The sequence below is a fragment of the Oncorhynchus kisutch genome, linkage group LG28 (assembly GCF_002021735.2).
Source record: "Oncorhynchus kisutch isolate 150728-3 linkage group LG28, Okis_V2, whole genome shotgun sequence".
Classification (NCBI taxonomy): domain Eukaryota; kingdom Metazoa; phylum Chordata; class Actinopteri; order Salmoniformes; family Salmonidae; genus Oncorhynchus; species Oncorhynchus kisutch.
Genome location: NC_034201.2, coordinates 32,202,208 through 32,224,899, shown reverse-complemented (window position 1 = coordinate 32,224,899; position 22,692 = coordinate 32,202,208). Strand labels below are relative to the sequence as shown.

Below are 22,692 nucleotides of genomic sequence, written 5' to 3'. Positions count from 1 at the left end.
GACCCCTTCTCCAAATGTTACGTTAAAGCCTTATTCTAAAATGGATTATATTACTTTTTTCCCCCTCATTAATCTACACATAATACCATGACAAAAACAGGTTTTTAGACATTTTAAAAACAAATACCTTATTTACATGTGTTCAGACCCTTTGCTATGAGACATGAAATTGAGCTTTGGTGCATCCTGTTTCTACTGATCATCCTTGAGATGTTTCTACAACAATTAATTGGACATGATTTGGAAACGCACACACCTGTCTATATAAAAGGTTCCACAGTTGACAGTGCATGTCAGAGCAAAAACAAAGCCACAAGGTTGAAGGAATTGTCCGTAGAGCTCAGGGACAGGATTGTGTCGAGGCACAGATCTGGGGAAGCGTACTAAGACATTTCTGCAGCATTGAAGGTCCCCAAGAACACAGTGGCCTCCATCATTCTTAATTGGAAGAAGTTTGCACACCAACAAGATTCTTCCTAGAGCTGGCCGCCCAGCCAAACTAAGCAATTGGGGGAGAAGGGCCTTGGTCGGGGAGGTGACCAAGAACCCAATGGTCACTCTGACAGAGCTCTAGGATTCCTCTGTGGAGATCATTGTCTTTCTGGAAGATTCTCCCATCTATACAGCACTCCACCAATCAGGCCTTTATGGTAGAGTGGCCAGACGGAAGACCCTCCTCGGTAAAAGGCACATAAAAGCCCCATTGGAGTTTGCCACGAGGCACCTAAAGGACTCTCATAACATGAGAAACAAGATTCTCTGGTCTGATGAAACCAAGATTGAACTCTTTGGCTTGAATGCCAAGCGTCTCATCTGGAGGAAACCTGGCACCATCCCTATGGTGAAGCATAGTGGTGACAGCATCATGCTGTGGGATGTTTTTCAGTGGCAGGGACTGGGAAACTAGTCAGGATCCTTGATGAAAACCTGCTACAGAGCACTCAGGACCTCAGACTGGGACGAAGGTTCACCTTCCAACAGGACAACAACCCCAAGTACACAGCCAAGACAATGCAGGAGTGGCTTCGGGATAAGTCTCAGAATGTCCTGGAATGGCCCAGCCAGAGCCCGTACTTCAACCCGATCAAACATCTCTGGAGACCTGAAAATAACTGTGCAGCGACGCTACCCATCCAACCTGACAGAGCTTGAGAGGATGGGAGAAACTCCCCAAACACATCTGTGCCAAGCTTGTAGCGTCACACCCAAGAAGACTCGAGGCTGTAATCTCTGCCAAAGGTGCTTCAACAAAGTACTGAGTAAAGGGTCTGAATACTTATATAAATGTGATATTTACATTTATTTTTAATACATTTGAAAAAGTTTCTCAAAACCTGTTTTTGCTTGGTCATTATGGGATATTGTGTGTAGATTGATGAGGGGGAAAAATGATTGAATACATTTTAGAATAAAGGCTAACCTAACAAAATGTGGAAAAAGTCAAGGTGTCTGTATACTTTCCTAATGCACTCTCTCACTCAGATTGACATCTCCATGAGACAGAGACAATATATTACTGAGTGGGGGTTGTTTGGAGAGTGAGTGAGTGAGTGAGTGAGTGAGTGAGTGAGTGTGTGTGTGTGTGCGTGTTTACATAATCTTGCCCCCAGGCTCCAAATGCTGGCGCTTAGAGGTAATAGTGTGGGACTTTGGGACTTAGGGTGTGTGGATCACTGAGTGACATGATAATCAATTCAAATTCTGAGCTAGTCACACGACTATGAGGCTGGCTCCAAATCGAGGCAGAAAAGTATTTGTTATGGTGCACCACGGAAATAATTCCCCGGAGCGCAAAGTAGTAGGAACATATCACCATTCACGTATGGCATATTGTGTATTGTTTTTATGCAGTTGAATATCCAATTACCCTAGACAAGCATCAGTAATACATTGTTTACAGGATGGCTTCAGGGCATGACAACGACACAGGAAGTAGCACAAAGACGCTATTAGTGAATAGATCATGTGGTGATGAGAATTATTCAATGTCCTGGTTTATAGTGTGTGTGTGCGCGAACATGTTTGTGTATTGTGCACAAAAGACTTGCATGCTATTTATGGTTTTGTTGCGTTGCACCCTGAATCTTCAGCCGGATAAACGTGTTGGTTTAGAGTGGGAGTGAGAAAGGGTCTTGGAAGCGCTCTGTCTTGAGGGTGACTTCATATATAGAATGTGGTACATACAGTGCTTTCAGCAAGAATTCACACCCCTTTAATTTTTCCAAATGTCATTGTGTTACAGCCTGATTTAAACATTTATTACATTGAGATGTTTGGTCATTTGCATACACACAATATAATACCCCATAACGTTAAAGTGGAAAAGATTAAATGTCTCGAGTCAATAAGTATCAACCCCTTTGTTATGGCAAGCCTAAATAAGTTCAGTTGCAAAAGTGTGCTTAACCAGTTACATAAGAGGTTGGATGGACTTACTCTGTGTTCAATAAGTGTTTAACATGATTTTTGAATGACTACCTCATCTGTATACTCCACACAAAGATAATTGTAAGGTCCCTCAGTCGAGCAGTGAATTTCAAACACAGATTTAACCACAAATACCAGGGAAGGTTTTCCAATGCACCAATTGGTAGATGGGTAAAAATACTAACAATACACAATACTAACCTAATTGGCAGAGTGAAAAGAAAGAAGCCTGTACAGCAGTGGAGGAAGGCGAATTTTGTAAAACTTCTTAAGTGAAACGTTAAAAAAACCATTTTTAGGTAAAACTATTCTAAATATATTCATATGTTACCAAATAATTGATTAAACACACTTTTGCAATGAAGGTCTACAGCATCCTCAACAGCACTTTCAAGGGTAGTACCATGGTGTAGCTGGAGGACAGCTAGTTTCCGTCCTCCCCTGGGTGCATTTACTTCAATACAAAACCTAGGAGGCTCATGGTTCTCAGCTCCTTCCATTGACTTACACAGTAATTATGACAACTTCCGGAGGACATCCTCCAACCTGTCAGAGCTCTTGCAGCATGAACTGACATGTTGTCCGCCCAATCAAAGGATCAGAGATTGAATCTATTACTGAAAGCATAAGCTACAACTAGCTAACACTGCAGTGCATAAAACGTGGTGAGTGGTTGACTCAAAGAGAGATAAACTGTTCAGCTATTGTCTTGAACAAATGAATTTCTTAAATTAAGGAGAAGCAAGAGAGAGCGCTAGCTATATTTCATTGTATTATTTTTTTACTTTTCACTTCAGCCTACTCAAACAAAACACCCGGCTTAAACAGAGAGGGATGCTATGTTAGCTAGCTGGCTGTCTAACATTAGAACTTTTCACAGTCAAGATAAGCTTTCGGTTTTATTAATTTATTGCCACGGGTGTAACTGCTAAACTGCCTTCTGACTGTACTGAGTGATTGTAGAGGGTTTACTAATGTGTTAGTTCTATTAACTATTTAGACTATGACGTTAGATAATATGGTGACAATTATGTAGGCTGCTTAGCGGTTATGATATGAAGGTTTGGATTGTAAAGTTTTTTGGGGACCTGGTCACAGACAGCTGATGCGTTGTGCACTGAAGTCCACAGGCAGAGGGAAAGGTGAGGAGGAGGAGAGCGGGTAGATGCAAAAAGGAATTACAACGAGCAAAGTGATCATTCTGTGTGTATGTGGCTGCTATGAAAGTAAGCTGTGTTTGCATTCCACTGATTCTGTTGAAAAACATTCCATATTTTCAAGCATCATGTTATGGGTATCTTTGTAATCGTTAGGGACTAGGGAGTTTTTCAGGATCAAAAAGAAACAGAATGGACCTAAGCACAGGCAAAATCTTAAGAAAACCAGGTTCAGTCTGCTTTCTACCAGACACAGATGAATTCCCCATTCAGCAGGACAATAAACTGGCCTAGTTAGAGTTCAGTTCAATCTACTTGACAATCTATAGCCAAGACCTGAAAATGGCTCTCTCGCAATGATAAACAACCAATTTGACAGAGCTTGAAGAATTTTGAAAATAATAATGTGTGAATATTGTACAACCCAGGTGTGCAAAGCTCTAAGAGACTTACCCAGAAAGACTCACAGCTGAAATCGCTGCCAAAGGTGTTTCAACAAAGTACTGAATTAGGGGGTGGAATACCGCTGTAAATAAGATATGCATTTCATTTTCAATACATTTGGGAAAAATGTAAAAACATGCTTTCACTTTGTCATTATGGGATGTTGTGAGTAGATGTGAGATTTTTTTAAATCCATTTTGAATTCAGGCTGTTACACAACAAAATGTGGAATAAGTCAAGGGGTATGAATACTTCCTGAAGGCACTGTATGAATGGTATATCAGCAGGGTGTGAATGAAATCCTCAAACAAAAACACACACACCAGCAATCTCTCTCGCCCTCTCACACACTATATTACACACAATGAAGTGGCTGGGTACTGCCTGGTTGGGGGAACTCCCAAGTCAGGGCCCTCTATTCTCACAGTAATGGTTTACATTCCACACAGGGATGCAAAGCCGGAAAAGACCAAAGCAGAGGGGGGATTATCAGACAGTAAATTGACATCCACAGGAAGCTGTGGCATAAACAACTCGACGACAAGGAAGTGGGCTACACAAACCACCACAACTGAGACAAAAACCTTTAAAGTGGTCCTCTGTGATAGATGAGAAATGCATCGGACCACAATTGAGCCCAGATCCACCCAACAACCGCAACCTTACCCGAACCTCGTATGAGGAAGGAATTGGTGCCTTTGTGGGAGGCAAGTTATTTTTTGGGTGCCCCAAAGCTGAAGACAGCAACGCCACAATGAAATGGCTTCCGCATGCAGAAATGAACACACCTCCAGAGGGATATATAGAGAGAGAAGGAAGGACGGAGAGAGAGATACTCACCTGGGCATAGTCCCTCTCTATGGCAGCTTTCTTCTGACTGAATGTCCTACAAGGAGTAAAGGTAGAACCACAGAATGATATACAACATAATTAATAAACTGGGAAAAGAGACTGAATGGACACTACAGGACTATATAAATTAGACAAAGCATGAAACATTTAGTAGGGCTGACCCCATTTCATCAACTGGTCGATTGTTTGGTCGATAGGCTGTTGGTCGACCGGGATATCTTTAGTCGAGCAGTTACAATTTTTTATGTTACCAACTAGACATTAAAAACTGTAACATCTTATGCTTCATGGAGTCGTGGCTGAATGATGATTATGATTATCAACATACAGCTGGCTGGTTATACACTGTATCGGCAGGATAGAACAGCGGCATCTGGTAAGACAAGGAGTGGCGGACTCCGCTTATATGTAAACAGCTCGTGCTGTTGGGGGGGGGGGGGGTACTCCACACAGAGACATGTACAAAGCTGTACAAAAAGTGGTCAGATGAAGCAGATGCTAAGCTACAGGACTGTTTGGCTAGCACAGACTGGAATATGTTCCTGGATTTAACACTGAAACATGCATGAGAGCACCAACTGTTCCGGACGACTGTGAGATCAAGCTCTCCACAGCCGATGTGAGTAAGACCTTTAAACAGGTCAACATTCACAGGGCCGCAGAGCCAGACGGATTACCAGGACGTGTACTGCAAGCATGCGCTGACCAACTGGAAAGTGTCTTCACTGACATTTTCAACTTCTCCCTGTCGGAGTCTGTAATACCAACATGTTTCAAGCAGACCACCATAGTCCCTGTGCCCAAGAACACTAGGGTAACCTGTCTAAATTAACACCGACCCATAGCACTCACGTTTGTAGCCAGTGCTTTGAAAGGCTGGTCATGGCTCACAACACCATTATCCCAGAAACCCTAGACCTACTCCAATTTGCATACCGCCCTAAAAGATCCACAGATGATGCAATCTCTACTGCACTCCACACTGCCCTTTCCCACCTGGACAAAAGGAACACCTAAGTGAAAAAGGTATTCATTGACTGCACCTCAGCATTCAACATCACCGTGTCCTCAAAGCTCATCAATAAGCTAAGGATCCTGGGACTAAATGCCTCCCTCTGCAACTGGATCCTGGATTTCCCGACGGGCCGACCCCAGGTGGTAAAGGTAGGTAACAACACATTCGCCACTCTGATCCTCAACACAGAGGGGCCCCTCAGGGGTGCGTGCTCAGTCCCCTCCTGTACTCCCTGTTCACTCATGACTGCAAGGCCAGGCACGACTCAAACATCATCATTAAGTTTGCTGATGACAACAGCGGTAGGCCTGATCACCAACAATGATGAGACAGCCTATAGGGAGGTGGTCAGAGAACTGGCCGTGTGGTGTCAGGACAACAACCTCTCCCTCAACATGATCAACACAAAGGAGTTGATTGTGGACTACAGGAAAAGGTGGACCGAGCACACCCCCATTCTCATTGACAGGGCTGTAGTGGAGCAGGTTGAGAGCTTCAAGTTCCTTGGTGTCCACATCACCAACAAACTAACATGGTCCAAGCACACCAAGACAGTCGTGAAGAGGGCACAACAAAACGTATTCCCCCTCAGGAGACTGAAAAGATTTGGCATGGGTCCTCAGATCCTCAAAAGGTTCTACAGCTGCACCATTGAGAGCATGGTTGCACTGGTTGCATCACTGCCTGGTATGGGAACATCTTGGCCTCCGACCTCAAGGCACTACAGAGGGTAGTGCGTACGGCCCAGTACATCACTGGGCCAAGCTTCCTCCCATCCAGGTCCTCTATACCAGGCGGTGTCAGAAGAAGGTCCTAAAAATTGTCAAAGATTACAGCCACCCTAGTTATAGACTGTTCTCTCTGCTACAGCACGGCAAGCAGTACCAGAGCGCCATGTCTAGGTCCAAGAGGCTTCTAAACAGCTTCTACCCCAAGCCATAAGACTCCTGAACAGCTAATCAAATGGCAACCCAGATTATTTGCATTGCCCCCCCCCCCCCCTTTTACACCGCTGCTACTCTTATTATCTGTCACTTTAACTCTACCTACATGTACATATTACCTCAATTACCTCAATTACCTCAACTAACCGGTGCCCCGCACATTGACGCTGTACCGGTACCCCCTATATATATAGTCTCTCTATTGTTATTTTACTGCTGTTCTTTAACTACTTGTTACTTTTATTTCTTACTCGTATTTTTTAAACTGCATTGTTGGTTATGGGCTTGTAAGTAAGCATTGCAATGTAAGGTCTACAACTGTTGTATTCGGCGCATGTGATTAAAACTAATATTTTTATTATTTTCATGGCGCACAAGACACCAGTCTGATTCACGCCTGTCTCAGTGGACTAATCCATTGCGGACGCCACAGGGATGGCACAACCCATCACTCCTAAGGCATTTGATAATGAAATTGTATATGGTTATATTATGTAAAAATAATGATGCAACACTAATCAATCTCATTATTTTATAACAAATGCTCAATCTTAGTGCGACGTAGAATTGGCACCTATCCCTATGTTGCTATGTGCATAATAGCAAAGTTAATCAGTATAGTGGGATTGAGAACAATGCGGTGGAGGCAGCAGAGACAAAAAAACTGCCTTTGCCTGAGCCTTGTTGTCTAAGAAAACTGCCTTTGCCTGAGCCTTGTTGTCTAAGAAAACTGCCTTTGCCTGAGCCTTGTTGTCTAAGAAAATTGAGAGAGGAGAGAGTATTGTTTACACTGTTGCAAATTGCCCCCCCAAAAAAATTGTAATATAACAACGACTGTTTGACACAGACGATACTCACGCAACACTTGCTCCTATACCCTCCTTTTTCTAGATCCCCAGTAGTTTCCACAACTAAGTCAAATGACCTCCACAGATCTGACTTCCTCTTTCCTTCCTGAGTAGCCAGTAAACATTCACCCATTTCGAGTGTATTTTTCATGCCCTCCACATCCATTTTGCTGTTATAACCAATGATGTGATTATGATAGGCTATAGGTGAGGTCCTATTGTTCATATGCATGTGATGCTCACGCATTTCATGTAAAGAGAGCTAGGGTTGAAGGAATAGGGAATGTTTGTCAAACAAATGAGGGATTTCAGTAACAGAACAAAACTTTACAGTCAGAAACTAAATGGCTGTAATGTTACAGCTTCAGCATGGACAGTGCAATAAACACTGCTATGTGTTTAAACAGAACGAGACAACGTGCCCCAGTCACACACTGTCCTTTTTATAACAGTTTGACCATCGGGTTCTTTGAGTCATTTCTGTGTCTTAATTATGTCATCAAACAGTATGCTTAAAGCATCAGACAAAGCTCAGCGCATATGAAGTTGATTTTATTCTGTCTATATAAGGAAAAATAAGGTTAAAACAGGACTCAGTCAACCAATATTTTTTTGTTGGGGACAGCCCTAAGATTCAACAGCCAATGATATGCTAGGCATCATAAATGATGTATCAGATAGATATCTAGAGAGTTGTTGAATAGCATGTCAGATTATAAACCTGACAAATTGTTTCATTGAGATCAAAATAGTAGTAGTGGTGCGAATAAGCAGCATAGACACGCTGTAGTATTTGAGCTCACATGCATCCTGTTTCCATTGATCATCTTTGAGATGTTTCTACAACTTGGGAGTCCACCTGTGGTAAATTAAATTGATTGGACATTATTTGGAAAGGCACACACCTGTCTATATTAGTTCCCACTGTTGAAAGTGCATGTTTGAGCAAAAACCAAGCCATGAGGTCGAAGGAATTGTCCGTAGAGCCCGGAGAAAGGACTGTGAGGAGGCACAGATTGGGGCAGGGTACAAAAAAGGCCTCCATCATTCTTAAATGGAAGAAGTTTAGAACCACCAAGACTCTTCCTAGAGCTGGCTGCCTGGCCAAAAGGGGGAGGAGGGCCTAAGTCAGGGAGGTGACCAAGAACCCGATGGTCACTGACAGTTCTTCTGTGGAGATGGAAGGTTCTCCCAGAAGGACAACCATCTCCGCAGCACTCCACCAATCAGGCCTTTGTGGTAGAGTGGTCAGACAGAAGCCACTCCTCAGTAAAAGGGACAACAGCCCACTTGGAGTTTGCCAAAACGGCACCTAATGGACTCTCAGACCACGAGAAACAAGATTATCAGGCCTGAAAGCCAAGTGTCACGTCTGGAGGAAACCTGGCACCATCCCTACGGTGAAGCATGGAGGTGGCAGCATCATGATGCTGTGGGAATGTTTTACAGTGGCAGGTACTGGAAGACTAATCAGGATCGAGGGAAAGATGAACGGAGCAAAGTACAGAGAGCTCCTTGACGAAAACATGCTCCAGAGGTTCACCTTCCAACAGGACAATGGCCCTAAGCACACAGCCAAGACAACGCAGGAGTTGCTTTGGGACAAGTTTCTGAATGTCATTGTGTGGCCCAGCCAGAGCCCAGACATGAAACCCAATTGAACATCTCTGGAGAGACCTTAAAATAGCTGTGCAGCGACGTTCCCCATCCAACCTGACAGAGCTTGAGAGGATCTGCAGAGAGGAATGGGATAAACTCCCAAAATACAGGTGTACCAAGCTTGTAGCGTCATACCCAAGAATACTCAAGGCTGTAATTGCTGCCAAAGGTGATTCAACAAAGTACTGAGTAAAGAGTCTGAATACTTATGTAAATGTATTCGTTTTTTATTTTGAATAAATTTGATTAAAAACCTAAACACCTGTTTTTGCTTTGTCATTATAGGGTATTGTGTGTAGATTGATGAGGAAACATTTAATCCATTTTAGAATAAAGCTGTAACATAAAATGTGGAAAAAGTTAAGGGGTCTGAATACTTTCCGAATGCACCGTACAGGTCCTGGATGACAGGGAGCTCGGCCCCAGTGATATACTGGGCTGCGATCAAGGGCGGTTCATTTGCTATACCAAGTGGCAATGCAGACAGTCAAGATGCCCTTGATGGTGCAGCTGTATAACTGAAGATCCGAGGGCCCATGCCAAATCTTTTCAGCCTCCTGAGGGAAAAGAGTCGCTGCCGTGCCCTCTTCACGATTGTACGGGTGTGTCGACCAAGTCCTTAGTGATGTGGACGCCAAGGAACTTGAAGCTCTCGACCTGCTCCACAACAGCCCTGTTGATGTGGATGGGGGTGTGCTCGTCCCTCTTTCTCCTATAGTCCACGATCAGCTCCTTAGTCTTACTAACGTTGAGGGAAAAGTTGACATGTCCAAATAGTCCCTCTCTGTTTCAGTCCGTTTCATTATGTTTGATGTCTAATGAATATGACCCAGGTTGTGTTGTTTGGAGTCTTTACAGTTCCAGGAGTGAGCAGAGTATGGCACATCTTGTCTCTCTCATGTGTAAACAGTACGAGAACCACAGCATCAACTGGCCTAGTCCTTCTGTGATCAATATATTTTTCCTCTTTCCCACATTAAGCACCAAATGTAGAAAAATGTACTGAAACTGGGAAGGACTACCTGGACCTGTCCAATAAGAAAAATGGATATTTGTTTTTCCATTACAATAAGTTTTAATTGGCAATTGAACACAACCCAGCCTCCTTGACTTGTCAGACACACCAGGGCCACAGTCAGTTCCTTTTGATTGATGGGTGAAGTAGGCAAATTGGCTTTGACTAGACTGGTCATGTACACTGGGCATTTCATTGGAAATTAAAGCTAGAATCCTTAGTTGCTACATCCATTTTTGTACTTATGAAAAGCCAAAATTCCACATGGGTCACTTCAGGCTAAAACAAGACATTACTGGTCTGAGTGCTCCAGCATTCAGCAAATCCAAACTGACAACAGATCTGGCTTCCCCTCGGGTGATTTGCATCTCCTCTTGGCCTCTTCTTACTTTCCCTCTGCATGGGTCATGTTCATTCGAGCCTAAGTTTTAGTTTTTCCATTGCAAACTTAGTGTTTCTTATTGGAGTCCAAGAAGGCCAGCGTTTCCCAAACTCGATCCTCGGGACCCCAAGGGGTGCACGTTTTGTTTTTTGCCCTAACACTACACAGCTGATTCAAAGCTTGTTGATTATTTGAATCAGCTGTGTAGCACTAGGGCAAAAAACTAAATGTGCACCCAGGCGGGGCCCCAGGACCGAGTTTGGGAAACCCTGAAGTAGTCCATCCAATTTTAGTTTGTTTGGTGCCTAATGAAGGGAAAGGGGATACCTATTCAGTTGCACAACTGAATGCATTAAACCGAAATGTGTCTTCCGCATTTAACCTAGCCCCTCTGAATCAGAGGTACAGGGGGCTGCCTTAAATCGACATCCACTTCATTGGCGCAGGCAGATTTTTCCATCTTATCTGCTTAGGGATTCGAACCAGCGACCTTTCGGGTTTACTGGCCCAACAGTCTTAAACGCTAGGCTACCGCCGTCCCTAGGGAACACAACCCTGGGTCGCATTCAATAGGACCAACGTTTTGGAACATTCAGATAGCATACTACTATGTAGAACAAACATGCCAGTCATGTAGAGCAGTGTTTTCCAACTCCAGTACTCCCAACAGCACACGTTTGTTGTAGCCCCAGAAAAACACACATGATTCAACTTTAAGGGATGATGATGATTAGTTGACAAGTAAAATCAGGTGTGCTTGTCTGGGGCCACAACAAAAATATGTACTGTTGGGGGATACTGGAGGACCGGAGTTGGGAAACACTGAAAAATCAGACACACCAATAGCATTTGCCGGCAGAGCATACTTAACACAGCTTTGCCCAAACTCAGTCCTCAGGATCTCACGGGGTCCACATGTAGTTTGCCCTACACTACACAGCTGATTCAAAATGTTAAAGCTTGATGATTAGCTGATTATTTGAATCAGCTGTGTAGTGCTATGGCAAAAAACTAAATGTGCATCCCTTGGGGTCCCAAAAAACAGCACCTCTGAACAGAGTGCAAACTGTAATTTGCAAACCGATTCTACATGTAGAATCGCTCGAAAATGTTGTCAGTCTGATACCCACCAGCGAGAAAGTGGTCCCTAAAAAACACACCACGCTGAATGAACGGCAGATTGACATTTGGTGCTGTGTGTCTGCTCCCTTAGGAATCACATCGGCTCTATTATTGGAATTTCTATCTGCAACGTTTGACAACTGAACTTGGCCCTGCGCTCCCTCTTCTTCCCTATACTATATCACTGCCTGACCCTATCATTCTCCCTCTCCAACTATCAATATTTTCTTATTCTGGTAACCAAAATTCACATTTGGAGGATTCCAAGATTTCCTTACTATTCCATCCTGATTCCAGGAATCTTCCAACCAGGAAGATTCCAAAGTTAATTTATTATCCAAAACCAATTTTCCTCCAAGAGCGACTGGCTGAACAGCTCTGGTTCGTTTGATCTTTCGTGATTTTTCATCTCTTTGTCACCCAAGCCAAATGACAGGAAGCCAGACCCAAGAGTACTGTCCCCTTCCAAATAAACCCCTACCCCACAAGGGCACTTCATATCATAGACATTTACAAAGGTTGGGTAGGTTTTACCAATATGGTAATAGGGGCTAGGCCCTCTGACAGGCTAGGTGGAATTGTAGCCATTGATTATACATATCCAAGCCTTTCACAACTACACAAGTGCCTAGGTAGTAGGGGATAGGGGTTGATTTGGAACTGGGGATAGAGAAGCAGCCTCCACTGGCAACCACCGGCTCCCTCCACTCTCCTCCCCTTACCTCAGGTCCTCCAGTAGGTCACACTCTGTCTGATGTTTGATGTGTAGTCTGCTTATCTGCTCAGCGTGAGTCTGTTTCAGCTCCTGGGTAACCTTGACCTGAGAGAGGCAAAACAGTTATGTCAGAAGAAGTGGGCAAAACATCCAAATCCAGCTCTTGTATATGGAGCAGAATACAGTCAACTCCTGATAAGAGCACCGCATGTCATATACAGATGAAGTCAGAAGTTGACATACACCTTAGCCAAATACACTTAGTTTTTCACAATTCCTGACATTTAATCCTGGTAAAAATTCCTTGTCTTAGGTCAGTTAAGATCACCACTTTATTTTAAGAATGTGAAATGTCAAAATAATATTATTAATTATTTATTTCAGCTTTTATTTATTTCATCACATTCCCAGTGGGTCAGAAGTTAAATACACTCAATTAGTATTTGGTAGCATTGCCTTTAAATTGTTTAACTTGGGTCAAATGTTTCAGGTAGCCTTCCACAAGCTTCCCACAATAAATTGGGTGAATTTTGGCCCATTCCTCCTGACAGCACTGGTGTAACTTGAGTCAGGTTTGTAGGCCTCCAGGCTCACACACACGTTCAGTTCTGCCCACACATTTTCTATAGGATTGAGGTCAGGGCTGGCTTTGTGATGGCCACTCCAATACCTTGACTTTGTTGTCCTTAAGCCATTTTGCCACAACTTTGGAAGTATGCTTGGGGTCATTCATTGTCGATTTGGAAGACCCATTTGCGACCATGCTTTAACTTCCTGACTGATGTCTTGAGATGTTGCTTCCATATAACCACATAATTTTCCTACCTCATGATGCTATCTATTTTGTGAGGTGCACCAGTTCCTCCTGCAGCAAAGCACCCCCACAACATGATGCTGCCACCCCCGGGCTTCACGGTTGGGATGGTGTTCTTCGGTTTGCAAGTCTCTCCCTATTTCCTCCAAACATAACGATGGTCATTATAGCCAAACAGTTCTATTTTTGTTTCATCAGACCAGAGGACATTTCTCCAAAAAGTACTTTCTTTGTCCCCATGTGCAGTTGCAAACCGTACTCTGGCTTTTGTATGGCGGTTTTGGAGCAATGGCTTCTTCCTGGCTGAGCGGCCTTTCAGGTTATGTAGATATAGCACTAGTTTTACTGTGGATATAGATCCTTCTGTACCTGTTTCCTCCAGCAGCTTCACAAGGTCCTTTTCTGTTGTTCTGGGATTGATTTGCACTTTTCGTACCAAAGTACATTAATCTCTAGGAGACAGAATGAGTCTCCTTCCTGAGTGGTATGACGGCTGCGTGGTCCCATGGTGTTTATACTTGCGTACTATTGTTTGTACAGAAGAACATGGTACCTTCAGGCATTTGGAAATTGCTCCCAAGTGCAAACATTATTTTTAACAGTCTTTGGATATCTGCGTGTTCCCGGTTGACAGATTCACAACAATACCAAGCCATTAAATTGATCTAAGTCGTGTTCATTAGGGCACCGCAAAACAAAATTGAGCATATCTTACTGGAAAATGACAATTCCCCTCCCTGTTTCCGAGCATTTTATTTTCTAGTGAACAAGGCCCAGAAGTCAACTATGTACTAATCCAGAGGCAGATGAAGCTGGGTAAAATGCTTCACTCTGGGGCAGGGTGGAGGAAAGCAGAGTTGCCTCTGTAGACTTCTAATTGGCCCCTGGGTTAGGTAACCCAGTCTCAGGGCTAGTAATTGGGTGTGTGTTCAACTGGGAAACCATTAGGGCTCAAACTACACTCACTGACCTTATAGGCTACCCTGAGAAGATCATTCTGTCATCATGCATGGTGTTGATCTTCACTTGTCATTCGATCTCAGGTTGATCTGGACCATGCATTGGTTGGTGTGTTGCACTGTAAATTATAATACAGTATTTTGTAGTGAACCACAGCCTACTGTAGTGTATTATACTATTATCATAACACAGCTGATCATTAGGGGAAATATACTAAGGTTAAAATTAGAAGGCTATATTCAGGCAACTACAACAAGTCAAATGGTTGATCTAATAGGCCAAGGTGTTTCTATTTCAGGAATTGACTAATCTGTAGTGCTACCACTGACATTTTAATATTCCTCAGCAATTAGTAGACTAAACGAACCCGGTTTAAGAGAGAAATTAATCCATAAACTAGCTAATCATGAATATAACAAAAATGGCATACGTATCATAGTGATAATTGTTTTTTCCCCATTAACCCATTAAGAACATCGTTGTTAAAAATAACTAATCTGGATTTTACAGAATTTGATATCCAGTCCAAGTTCAACTTCAACTGATGGAATTTTAACACAGTATAATTTCTTATCCAACCCGCAACAGACTTCGGCGACTTGTCCGATGGTGTGTAATGTTTCTGCAACATGATACCGTAACAGGATTCCCATTACAATAATTGTTTTGCTGTTCTAGCTACAGTTGTGTTGCTATTTTATTTTATACGGGTCCAAATTCAGTCATCCATCACCACTATAGTTTACTACAAATTATCTCCACCAAAAGCAAGACTGTTACAATGTATCTTTGTCAGTTTGTGAGCCAGGCAAAGGCTATAACCTATTTGGAACCGTGAGAAAATGTGTTTTCCTTGAATTGAATACTAGGACATTTCTTAGGCTACTTTGGAACATTGAAAAAAATATAACCGTTTCAAGAAGTAGTCTTCTATAACAAAAAAAGGTCGTATTTGCGTTCGATAAAAACTATACAACTTTGTTCCGACGTAGTGGGCACATTTCTTAAAGTTGGACTGCAACAAAGCGTGCATCTTCCAACATTCGTCAAAACATTTGCAGAGGAAAGTAAAAACTAAACAACTCACCTTTCTCGGCGGAGGCTGCATGTTTGAATTTTAACCCCCAAGAAAAATCCTAACAAATATTTGCGTTAATCCGGAAATCCCGTGCAAAACTTTCTGTAATTTAGATACAATCGAAAGACAACCATGCACTGTGCGAATTTAGCTAGTCTGATTCAGGCGGCCATAACGACCAAACTCAACACACGGACGAAGTCCTGTTAAAAATTGACTGCCTCCGCGAACATAAAAGTGAAGTTTGCGATTCAGTGGGGTTTCCGGTGGAGGAGAGAAGAATGGCGACACGCTGAGGAAATGCACGGGATTTTTCATTGGGATTGAATTGCTCTGGGTTGGGATGAAGCCTCACCGTGGGCTATATCTCTCTAGTGGCAATGTCCTCCTCATAAACATTGGGATTAGTTGGGGATTAGGTGATACAGTACATCTCTCTAACCCCTGCACATCTGTGCGTTTAGGCCTATGCCGTGGCCCTCAGAAATACACCTATTTTATTATTCATTCTCTCTCAATTGTCTCAGATGAATATAGAGATTTATCCCTACCACAGATAAATGACACGTAAAGGCGAAATTATACATATTTCTAGTAGCCTATCATTCAACATGGTTGACTAAAACAATGTCCAGGTTGTCTTGTGTTGTAGGCCTACTTTTGTGATTAAAGTAGGCTATTGGTCATTAGCAGTGCACTGAGTTTGACATGTTTATAAAATAAGAGATTCATGGGAGAATGCAATTACATTTGTTAACTGGGCATTTAACAGGGGCAGGCTCTTGAACAGCTTATATCCCTATGCAATAAGGCTGATAAATAGCTAACTACCGGACTATCTGAGTTAACCTTTATTTTTGCACTCTCTATGCACACTCACAGGGCCCTACACACTCACAGGGCCCTACACATTCACAGGGCCCTACACATTCACAGGGCCCTACACACTCACAGGGCCCTACACACTCACAGGGCCCTACACATTCACACACATTCACTCCATCATCTGCTCACTCACACATAGCATGCACGCACACTACACACACACACCACTCACAAACAAGCTGCTGCTACTCTTATCACATATCCTGTTGCCTAGTCACCTTACCCCTATACAGTACATATATACCTCAATCACTCCAGTATCCTTGCACATTATAAATATGGTGTTGGAATTGACCCTGTATATAGCATGCTTACTTACTTACATATTGTAATCTTCATATTTCTCATGTTTTTTTCTAGTATTACATTGTTATTGATTATTGCATTTTGGGGTTTTGAGTTAGCAAGAAAGACATTTCACTGTTCTTGTGCATATGACATTAAAATTTAAACTTGAAACTGAAACTAGACTGGGACCGGAACTTCCGCACAGGCATTTCACGCTGAGGAAAAACACACCAGACAATTTTTTCCTCAAGGCCCCCACACCAGCCCATTCTTAGCAAAATAATGATATTTCGGCGCTAAAACCCTAATTTAGAGAGGCCCACTGGGCTAAAGATAAACCAGCTCAATTCCCCAAATTGTCCTATGGCCAGAAGACCTGGGCCCGTATCCATAAAGCATCTCAGTGTAGGAGTGCTGAACTAGGATCAGCTCCCCATCTGTCCATATAATCGTAATCATTATGATCTAAAATACTAAATTGATCCTAGATCTGCATTCCTACTCTGAGACACTTGTGGATATGGTCCCTTTAAATACTATTTAAGGTATTTGAATTACTTTCAAAGTCATTTGGAATTAAGTGTTTAAATATTTTTTTATTTGAAAACACAAGTAGTTAATTATTGAAAAGTATTGGCATGTATTTGAAATACTCAAACACACAGTAATTATACAAATACATAAATACTCCCATGCATTTGAACCATGTTTGTTTGGTATTTGAAATAATGTATTTGAAATAGAAATAAGTATTTTCAAATACTTTCAAATAGTAGGCTATTTATAGGAAATACACTGTACATCCAATAGGAGTAGTTGATTCGGGCCACATCATTTGAAAATACTCAGATACACAGAAAATAATTATTTAAATAACAAATAGTCAAATGCACATATTTGAACCCAGGTCTGATGGATGTCTCTGGCCTTAATTGATCAAATCTCCGTGGAAGAGGTGGCTGTCACCCTTACACAAAAGGTGTTATGACTTAAAGGTTGAGAAATGTCTTAAAACAGCTGATTTGGGCAATTTAAGACATACTGGCATACTGGTTGTCCTTAGAAAGGGTCACCCCCTTTCAATTACATTTCTCCACTGATGCATAGCTGATGTTGGAAATCTGAAGTGTAGTCTACGTCTTATCCTTTGACTGATTGAATTTATAGAGGCCACAATGTTCCTTTAAGATGAATTGGCGGAGGACACAAATGTAACACAAGTAAAAAGCTGGGCTTTTTTGGAAAGATTTTAATAGTTATTGAATGTTCTACATCGTACAGTAAATATTATACAATTACAAACTTGCCTTACTTCTGTCACCAGAATCACTGAGTGATCCTCATTAGAATGACATGAAAACAAAACCAGATTTACACTTCATATACACAAGTCTGATGTGGGACTCTGCTTTACAAACGTCCCAATCTTATGTTACAAAAACATTCTGCCAGTGTTGCTGCAACCATGTGACAGAACGTTGCAAGAGCTCTGAGCGGCCATTAGTTGGGAAATGATTTTAATCTCAAGGTGCTGACTCTTTTAAACAATTTCTTTGATTATTTTTTGGGGAAGACACAAGGGTATACTTCACTCTCTCTGAATTAGTGTTCAAATCAAAGGTTTGACAAGGCCAAAGTTCATTGTGACCAAAGAAAACAGACAAACCAAAGAGATTGTGTGTTCAACCTTGGTGGAGCTGCTTGCTTCTCAAACCCCAGGCATTGAGACACTCAGGAGCAGTTCCCATAGCCTAGAATTCAAACTGAGTTTGCTACGTTGCATGGTTATTACATAACATGAAGTGAAACAATGGTGAAACATAACAAAATAAGTTTCAATCCCAGGCTACAGCTCTCATGCTTCAGTCCGCAAACTGTGGACCCATACACTTTAGCATGTTGTTTCAATAAACATGAATTGTAGTGTAAGGACTTGACTCTGGGGTAACTTTCAGATAATGACCAGTTAGCACATTAGGTTCCCTGGATGTTCTGGGAACGTCTGTTTATGGTGTCAGTTTGGTTCTCGGAACATTCCTCTCGTGTTTCAATGCCTTGGGTCTTTGAGGGGAAAAGGCCAGCGAGTAGGAGGGACCTGTATGCCAGTCGCTTCTGACCGGGTTGCCAGATTGTGTCCCTCCGCACATCTGCTCCACTCATCCTACAGACTTGTGTTCTGAAATGCCCTCTGAAGCACCAAAAGGCAACCCACTTGAGATTGACAATAAAGATCTTCTATCTTAAGAATAATAAACATCAATCAATAAACAAAACCTTAAATAACACTTATGGTAAAAAGCGCTTAAATTACATACAAGAAATTAAAATTTTATCTTTTTTTTGTGCCTTTTTTTAAAACACTGCAGTTATACTCATAGTACACATGGTTGAATTATTATTGAGGTTTTGAACCACCAAAGATTTAGCACTCAACATAGCATTCACAGACTTGGGCCTGTGCAACTAGTCATATGCATTGTTAAGCTCTTGCATCACATTACATGTTCTGGTGAATAGCACTACAAAACTATATTTTTCGATGGTCTTCCCTCTAATGTTCCCAAAAAATGTGGCACAATACATTTACTTTTGAGACTTGTTTTCAATGTTCTTGTTCTGTTTGGCTCTGTGATAGGCTACTGACAGGGGAGAGTAGCGTTTGGATAACATTGGCTCTACACAGTCTGACCAGTGCCATGTTGGGAAAAAACTCTCACACAGGACTGTATACATGCCTCACTCATCTACACATCTATACCTCGTTCACTAGCGAATGCTACTGTATCAATTGTCATATGTTGGGTGCAGGATGTCTCTCCTTTAAATAAATGTTTTATTTCCATTGGCGATGTAACACTGTGGCAAAAAAATGGCATTTAGCATTTTACATAGTAGTTAACTGATTGTAACAGATTGAAAAAAGCAGTAGCAATTATTCACAACAGATATTCTCTTAAATTTACAGTTGTTTATTGAGACCAGAGTCAAATGCACGGAACTAAATGAACTCTTAAGAAATCTCTTAAAATATGAGCTAAGTACCTGGTATTTAGTATAGATTATTACTTTTAGATGTTTGTGCAATACAATTTTGACACACTCACATGATAACTCTGATATGTGGTCATGATACGGTAACCTAGTACTGAACCATAATAACCTAGTATGGAACTCCTCCTCACAACCTTTAAACTCTACCCAAGCTGAACCCTGCTTCCTTGCCAACTCTATTCTGAATTCCAAATGGATCCCTAGCCCCTACACCCTAGTCACTCCTGTGGATGAGGCAGACTGGATCAATACACTGTACGCATTATGGTAAAATCTTGCCTTCTGATTGGCTGGGTGGAAATGTCAGCCATATTGATTTCACCTATCCCAATCCTCTCAGAAGACCTGAGAGGAGTAGAGGCTAGGGCTAGGTTATGGGTTGATTTGGAGTCAACACATGCCGCACACGGACCTCTCCCAACTCAGTGCCCCTGTCATAGGGTTTTTGGCCCCGACTAAAGGGACATGATTGAAACCTTTTTTTAAATGTTCCCAATTTCCTGTTAGAACACAAATTCTTCCTCTCATACACATGATTCCCTTCACGATCCTATCTCCCTTCCATTGTGTCTGCTATTGGATGCCCTGGAAACAATGTCTTGAACCTGTTCTATTGGCTACTCTGAAGGGAGGGAGGGCCTAGGATGTTGGCCAACATGACGACTAAATGTTTCCTTTCACTAATCTAAGTCCAAAATCATGTGTTTTAGAGCATTTTTACACCTCCCATTGTTTAGAAGATTTCACAAGACAGGTGAACTAGTGTCAATTGCATGGACTACGGAGTAATATACACATTGAGACCAGATGACACAATTCTCTGGACTGAAACACATCTCTGTTGAGGTCAGTCTGGCTTCTAAAACCTTGTTTCTGTTCCAAATAGCACTCAATTCCCTATATAGTGCCCTACTTTTGACCAGAGCCCTAAATAGGAAGGGAATAGAGGGCCCCTCTAAAACCCTGAGCCAACCAAGCAGTTTGGAACAGTATGTGTATATATTATGACTACATTTGGTGGAGTTTTTATTAGTTTTGGTCTTCGGCAAGGGTTTTTTCGACTGTTCGTTGCACACAATTTTTTTCTTGCGAGGCAAGCCGAAGTTAACACCCTTTCATCGGCGATTGGTCAACAGTAGGAATTCCTCAATGAAGTGTTTGCTGTAATTCAATGATAGACGACTCATTTTCATGCAAATGTTTTCAATTGAGAAATACTCCACCAAACATCATAGTTAGATGTAAAATTGCACAACTAAGATCTCCTTTGCAAAAACATCAAAATGAATGACAGATTTCTAGATTAATTTAGACTATTTTGGCTACGTAGTCCCAAAACGGACAAACAGTACTATTGCGTCTTTTTTCTCTTTTTTCAAGCGAAGGTAAGGTATGCGAGCCCACTCGTTCGGTTCGGCTACCCAAACTGAAGCGTGCGGAAGAAGCCTTAACTCTGCTGTCTGCCCTGCACCCCTCACTACTGCCCTCTACTGGTCACCTGAAGAACGAGTGACACTGATCAGGGCCATGTTAAGTTCCCGAGAAAACGTTTTGAAAAGGACTAAAACAGGGCGGTACTACCTGAATCTGTCCAATAAGAACACCAATTTTCGTTTTCCAATGCAAAACGTTTTGCTCTGGCGTGCCTTGCTGAACAGGACCCAGGTAAATGGTGCAGTTTAGGGCCTAGATATCTATTAAACATGTAAACATGACATCACATGGGATCTTTATTGCGAATAACACTTATCTCCAGCCTGTGAGATCAATGGGAGGCATGCAGCACAAGGCTATGGGCATAGATGCTTGACCACAACACAATTTAGATGCTTTTCTTCCTTTTTCCACTCACTACTCCCCTTGTATTCCTTTCTCCCCTCTCTTCTATTGACCGTAAATCCCTTGAATCCTTCAACTTAGTTATCCCTGGTCCAACTGACAATTTGCCTCACCCTTCAAACTCCATGCACTTCAGTTGACACTAGATTAGAGTTGGATTCAATTCACAACATAGCCTGCAATAGGGAGATCCTATCCAGCAATCTATCCATCGCATCCTATGATGTCTACACTTTTGAGTCTGTGTGTGTGATGTCCTATGAATCTGTATATGCATTGTGTACATGTGCCACTACTCATACCAACTGAAAAACCTAAATGTGAGTGTGTTTTTAAGTTTGCAGAGCTTTTACTTGTCCAAAAGAACCACAAATGCGCACAGGCGCTCGCTCACACGTCAGTATTCCTATATATAATATATATTCATGTATAGATATTTCAATTGCTTACAATACTCTAGTAGACGTAAAAGCTATTTAAGTCCACTGAACTTACTGAAAATGTACTCTACATGGTGTGTAACTATTACGGTACTTACGGTATTAGTCTTTCTTCTACCACATGACTGATATACAGTGGGAATAATCTTACGAAGCCAAGTTAATGCACTGTTGCTACAAGCTGGAAGACGACCCTTGTTATCTTGTGCTGGAAGATGGTTGTGTTTGAACGTAAACCGAAATGGGAATGCAAATCAAGAAAAGTGGAAAATAATCTAGGCGCAACACAAAAGAAACCAGGCGCGACACTCGTACGGCGCTTTCCCCCCAATGTTTTTTGAAACATGAGAGCATTTGGCAGCATACAAAGAGGTGTACATTCTCACGGCTGAAGGGACTGGCTTTGCGTCGTAACCAGTGTTCAGAACACAAAAATACACACACACACACACACACAATTGTTTAGCACAAATGTACTATAAATGTACTATACTGCTGGTCAGTGTGTGTCTGGATTATAAGAGAGTCAAAATCAAAACTAAAAAAATCTAAAAAAAATCTGAGGCTGGTAAAAAATAATAAAAACATGAAAAAGCAGCTTTTCCAAATCACAAAATAATGCATAGTGACCCTTGCACTTTAGTTTTTTTTCTTGCTGACAGACTTGGTGCTTGTATGCCAGACCTCCTGCACCAATGTAAGACTTGAGTTGGAGCAATGTTTGACTCCTGAGAAAGAGTGAGAGAGAGAGGGGGAG

General features: G+C 42.0%; 2 protein-coding genes across 4 annotated transcripts in view; both read right to left on the bottom strand.

Moving 5' to 3' along the window:
* Nucleotides 1–15,698, bottom strand: part of LOC109872872 (F-BAR and double SH3 domains protein 2) — a 52,782-nt gene extending 37,084 nt beyond the window's left edge. The window contains exons 1-4 of one of the 2 annotated variants that reach the window (XM_031808428.1): nucleotides 15,442–15,697; nucleotides 14,365–14,472; nucleotides 12,588–12,685; nucleotides 4,869–4,914 (exon numbers count right to left, since the gene is read on the bottom strand). Coding sequence is in view for 1 of the 2 variants with exons in the window: in XM_020464272.2 (XP_020319861.1) it covers nucleotides 4,869–4,914; nucleotides 12,588–12,685; nucleotides 15,442–15,462 (165 nt within the window). In the remaining variant the exon portion in view is untranslated. Of the gene's footprint in view, nucleotides 1–4,868; nucleotides 4,915–12,587; nucleotides 12,686–14,364; nucleotides 14,473–15,441 lie in introns of both variants that reach the window. The other variant, XM_020464272.2, reaches the window with a different exon arrangement.
* A 2,492-nt stretch (nucleotides 15,699–18,190) lies between these two features.
* LOC109872618 (protein FAM168A) overlaps nucleotides 18,191–22,692 on the bottom strand; it is a 50,343-nt gene continuing 45,841 nt past the window's right edge. For both annotated transcript variants that reach the window (XM_031808427.1, XM_031808426.1), the window contains one exon: nucleotides 18,191–22,663. The gene's annotated coding sequence lies outside the window, so the exon portion shown is untranslated. The remainder of the gene's footprint in view (nucleotides 22,664–22,692) is intronic.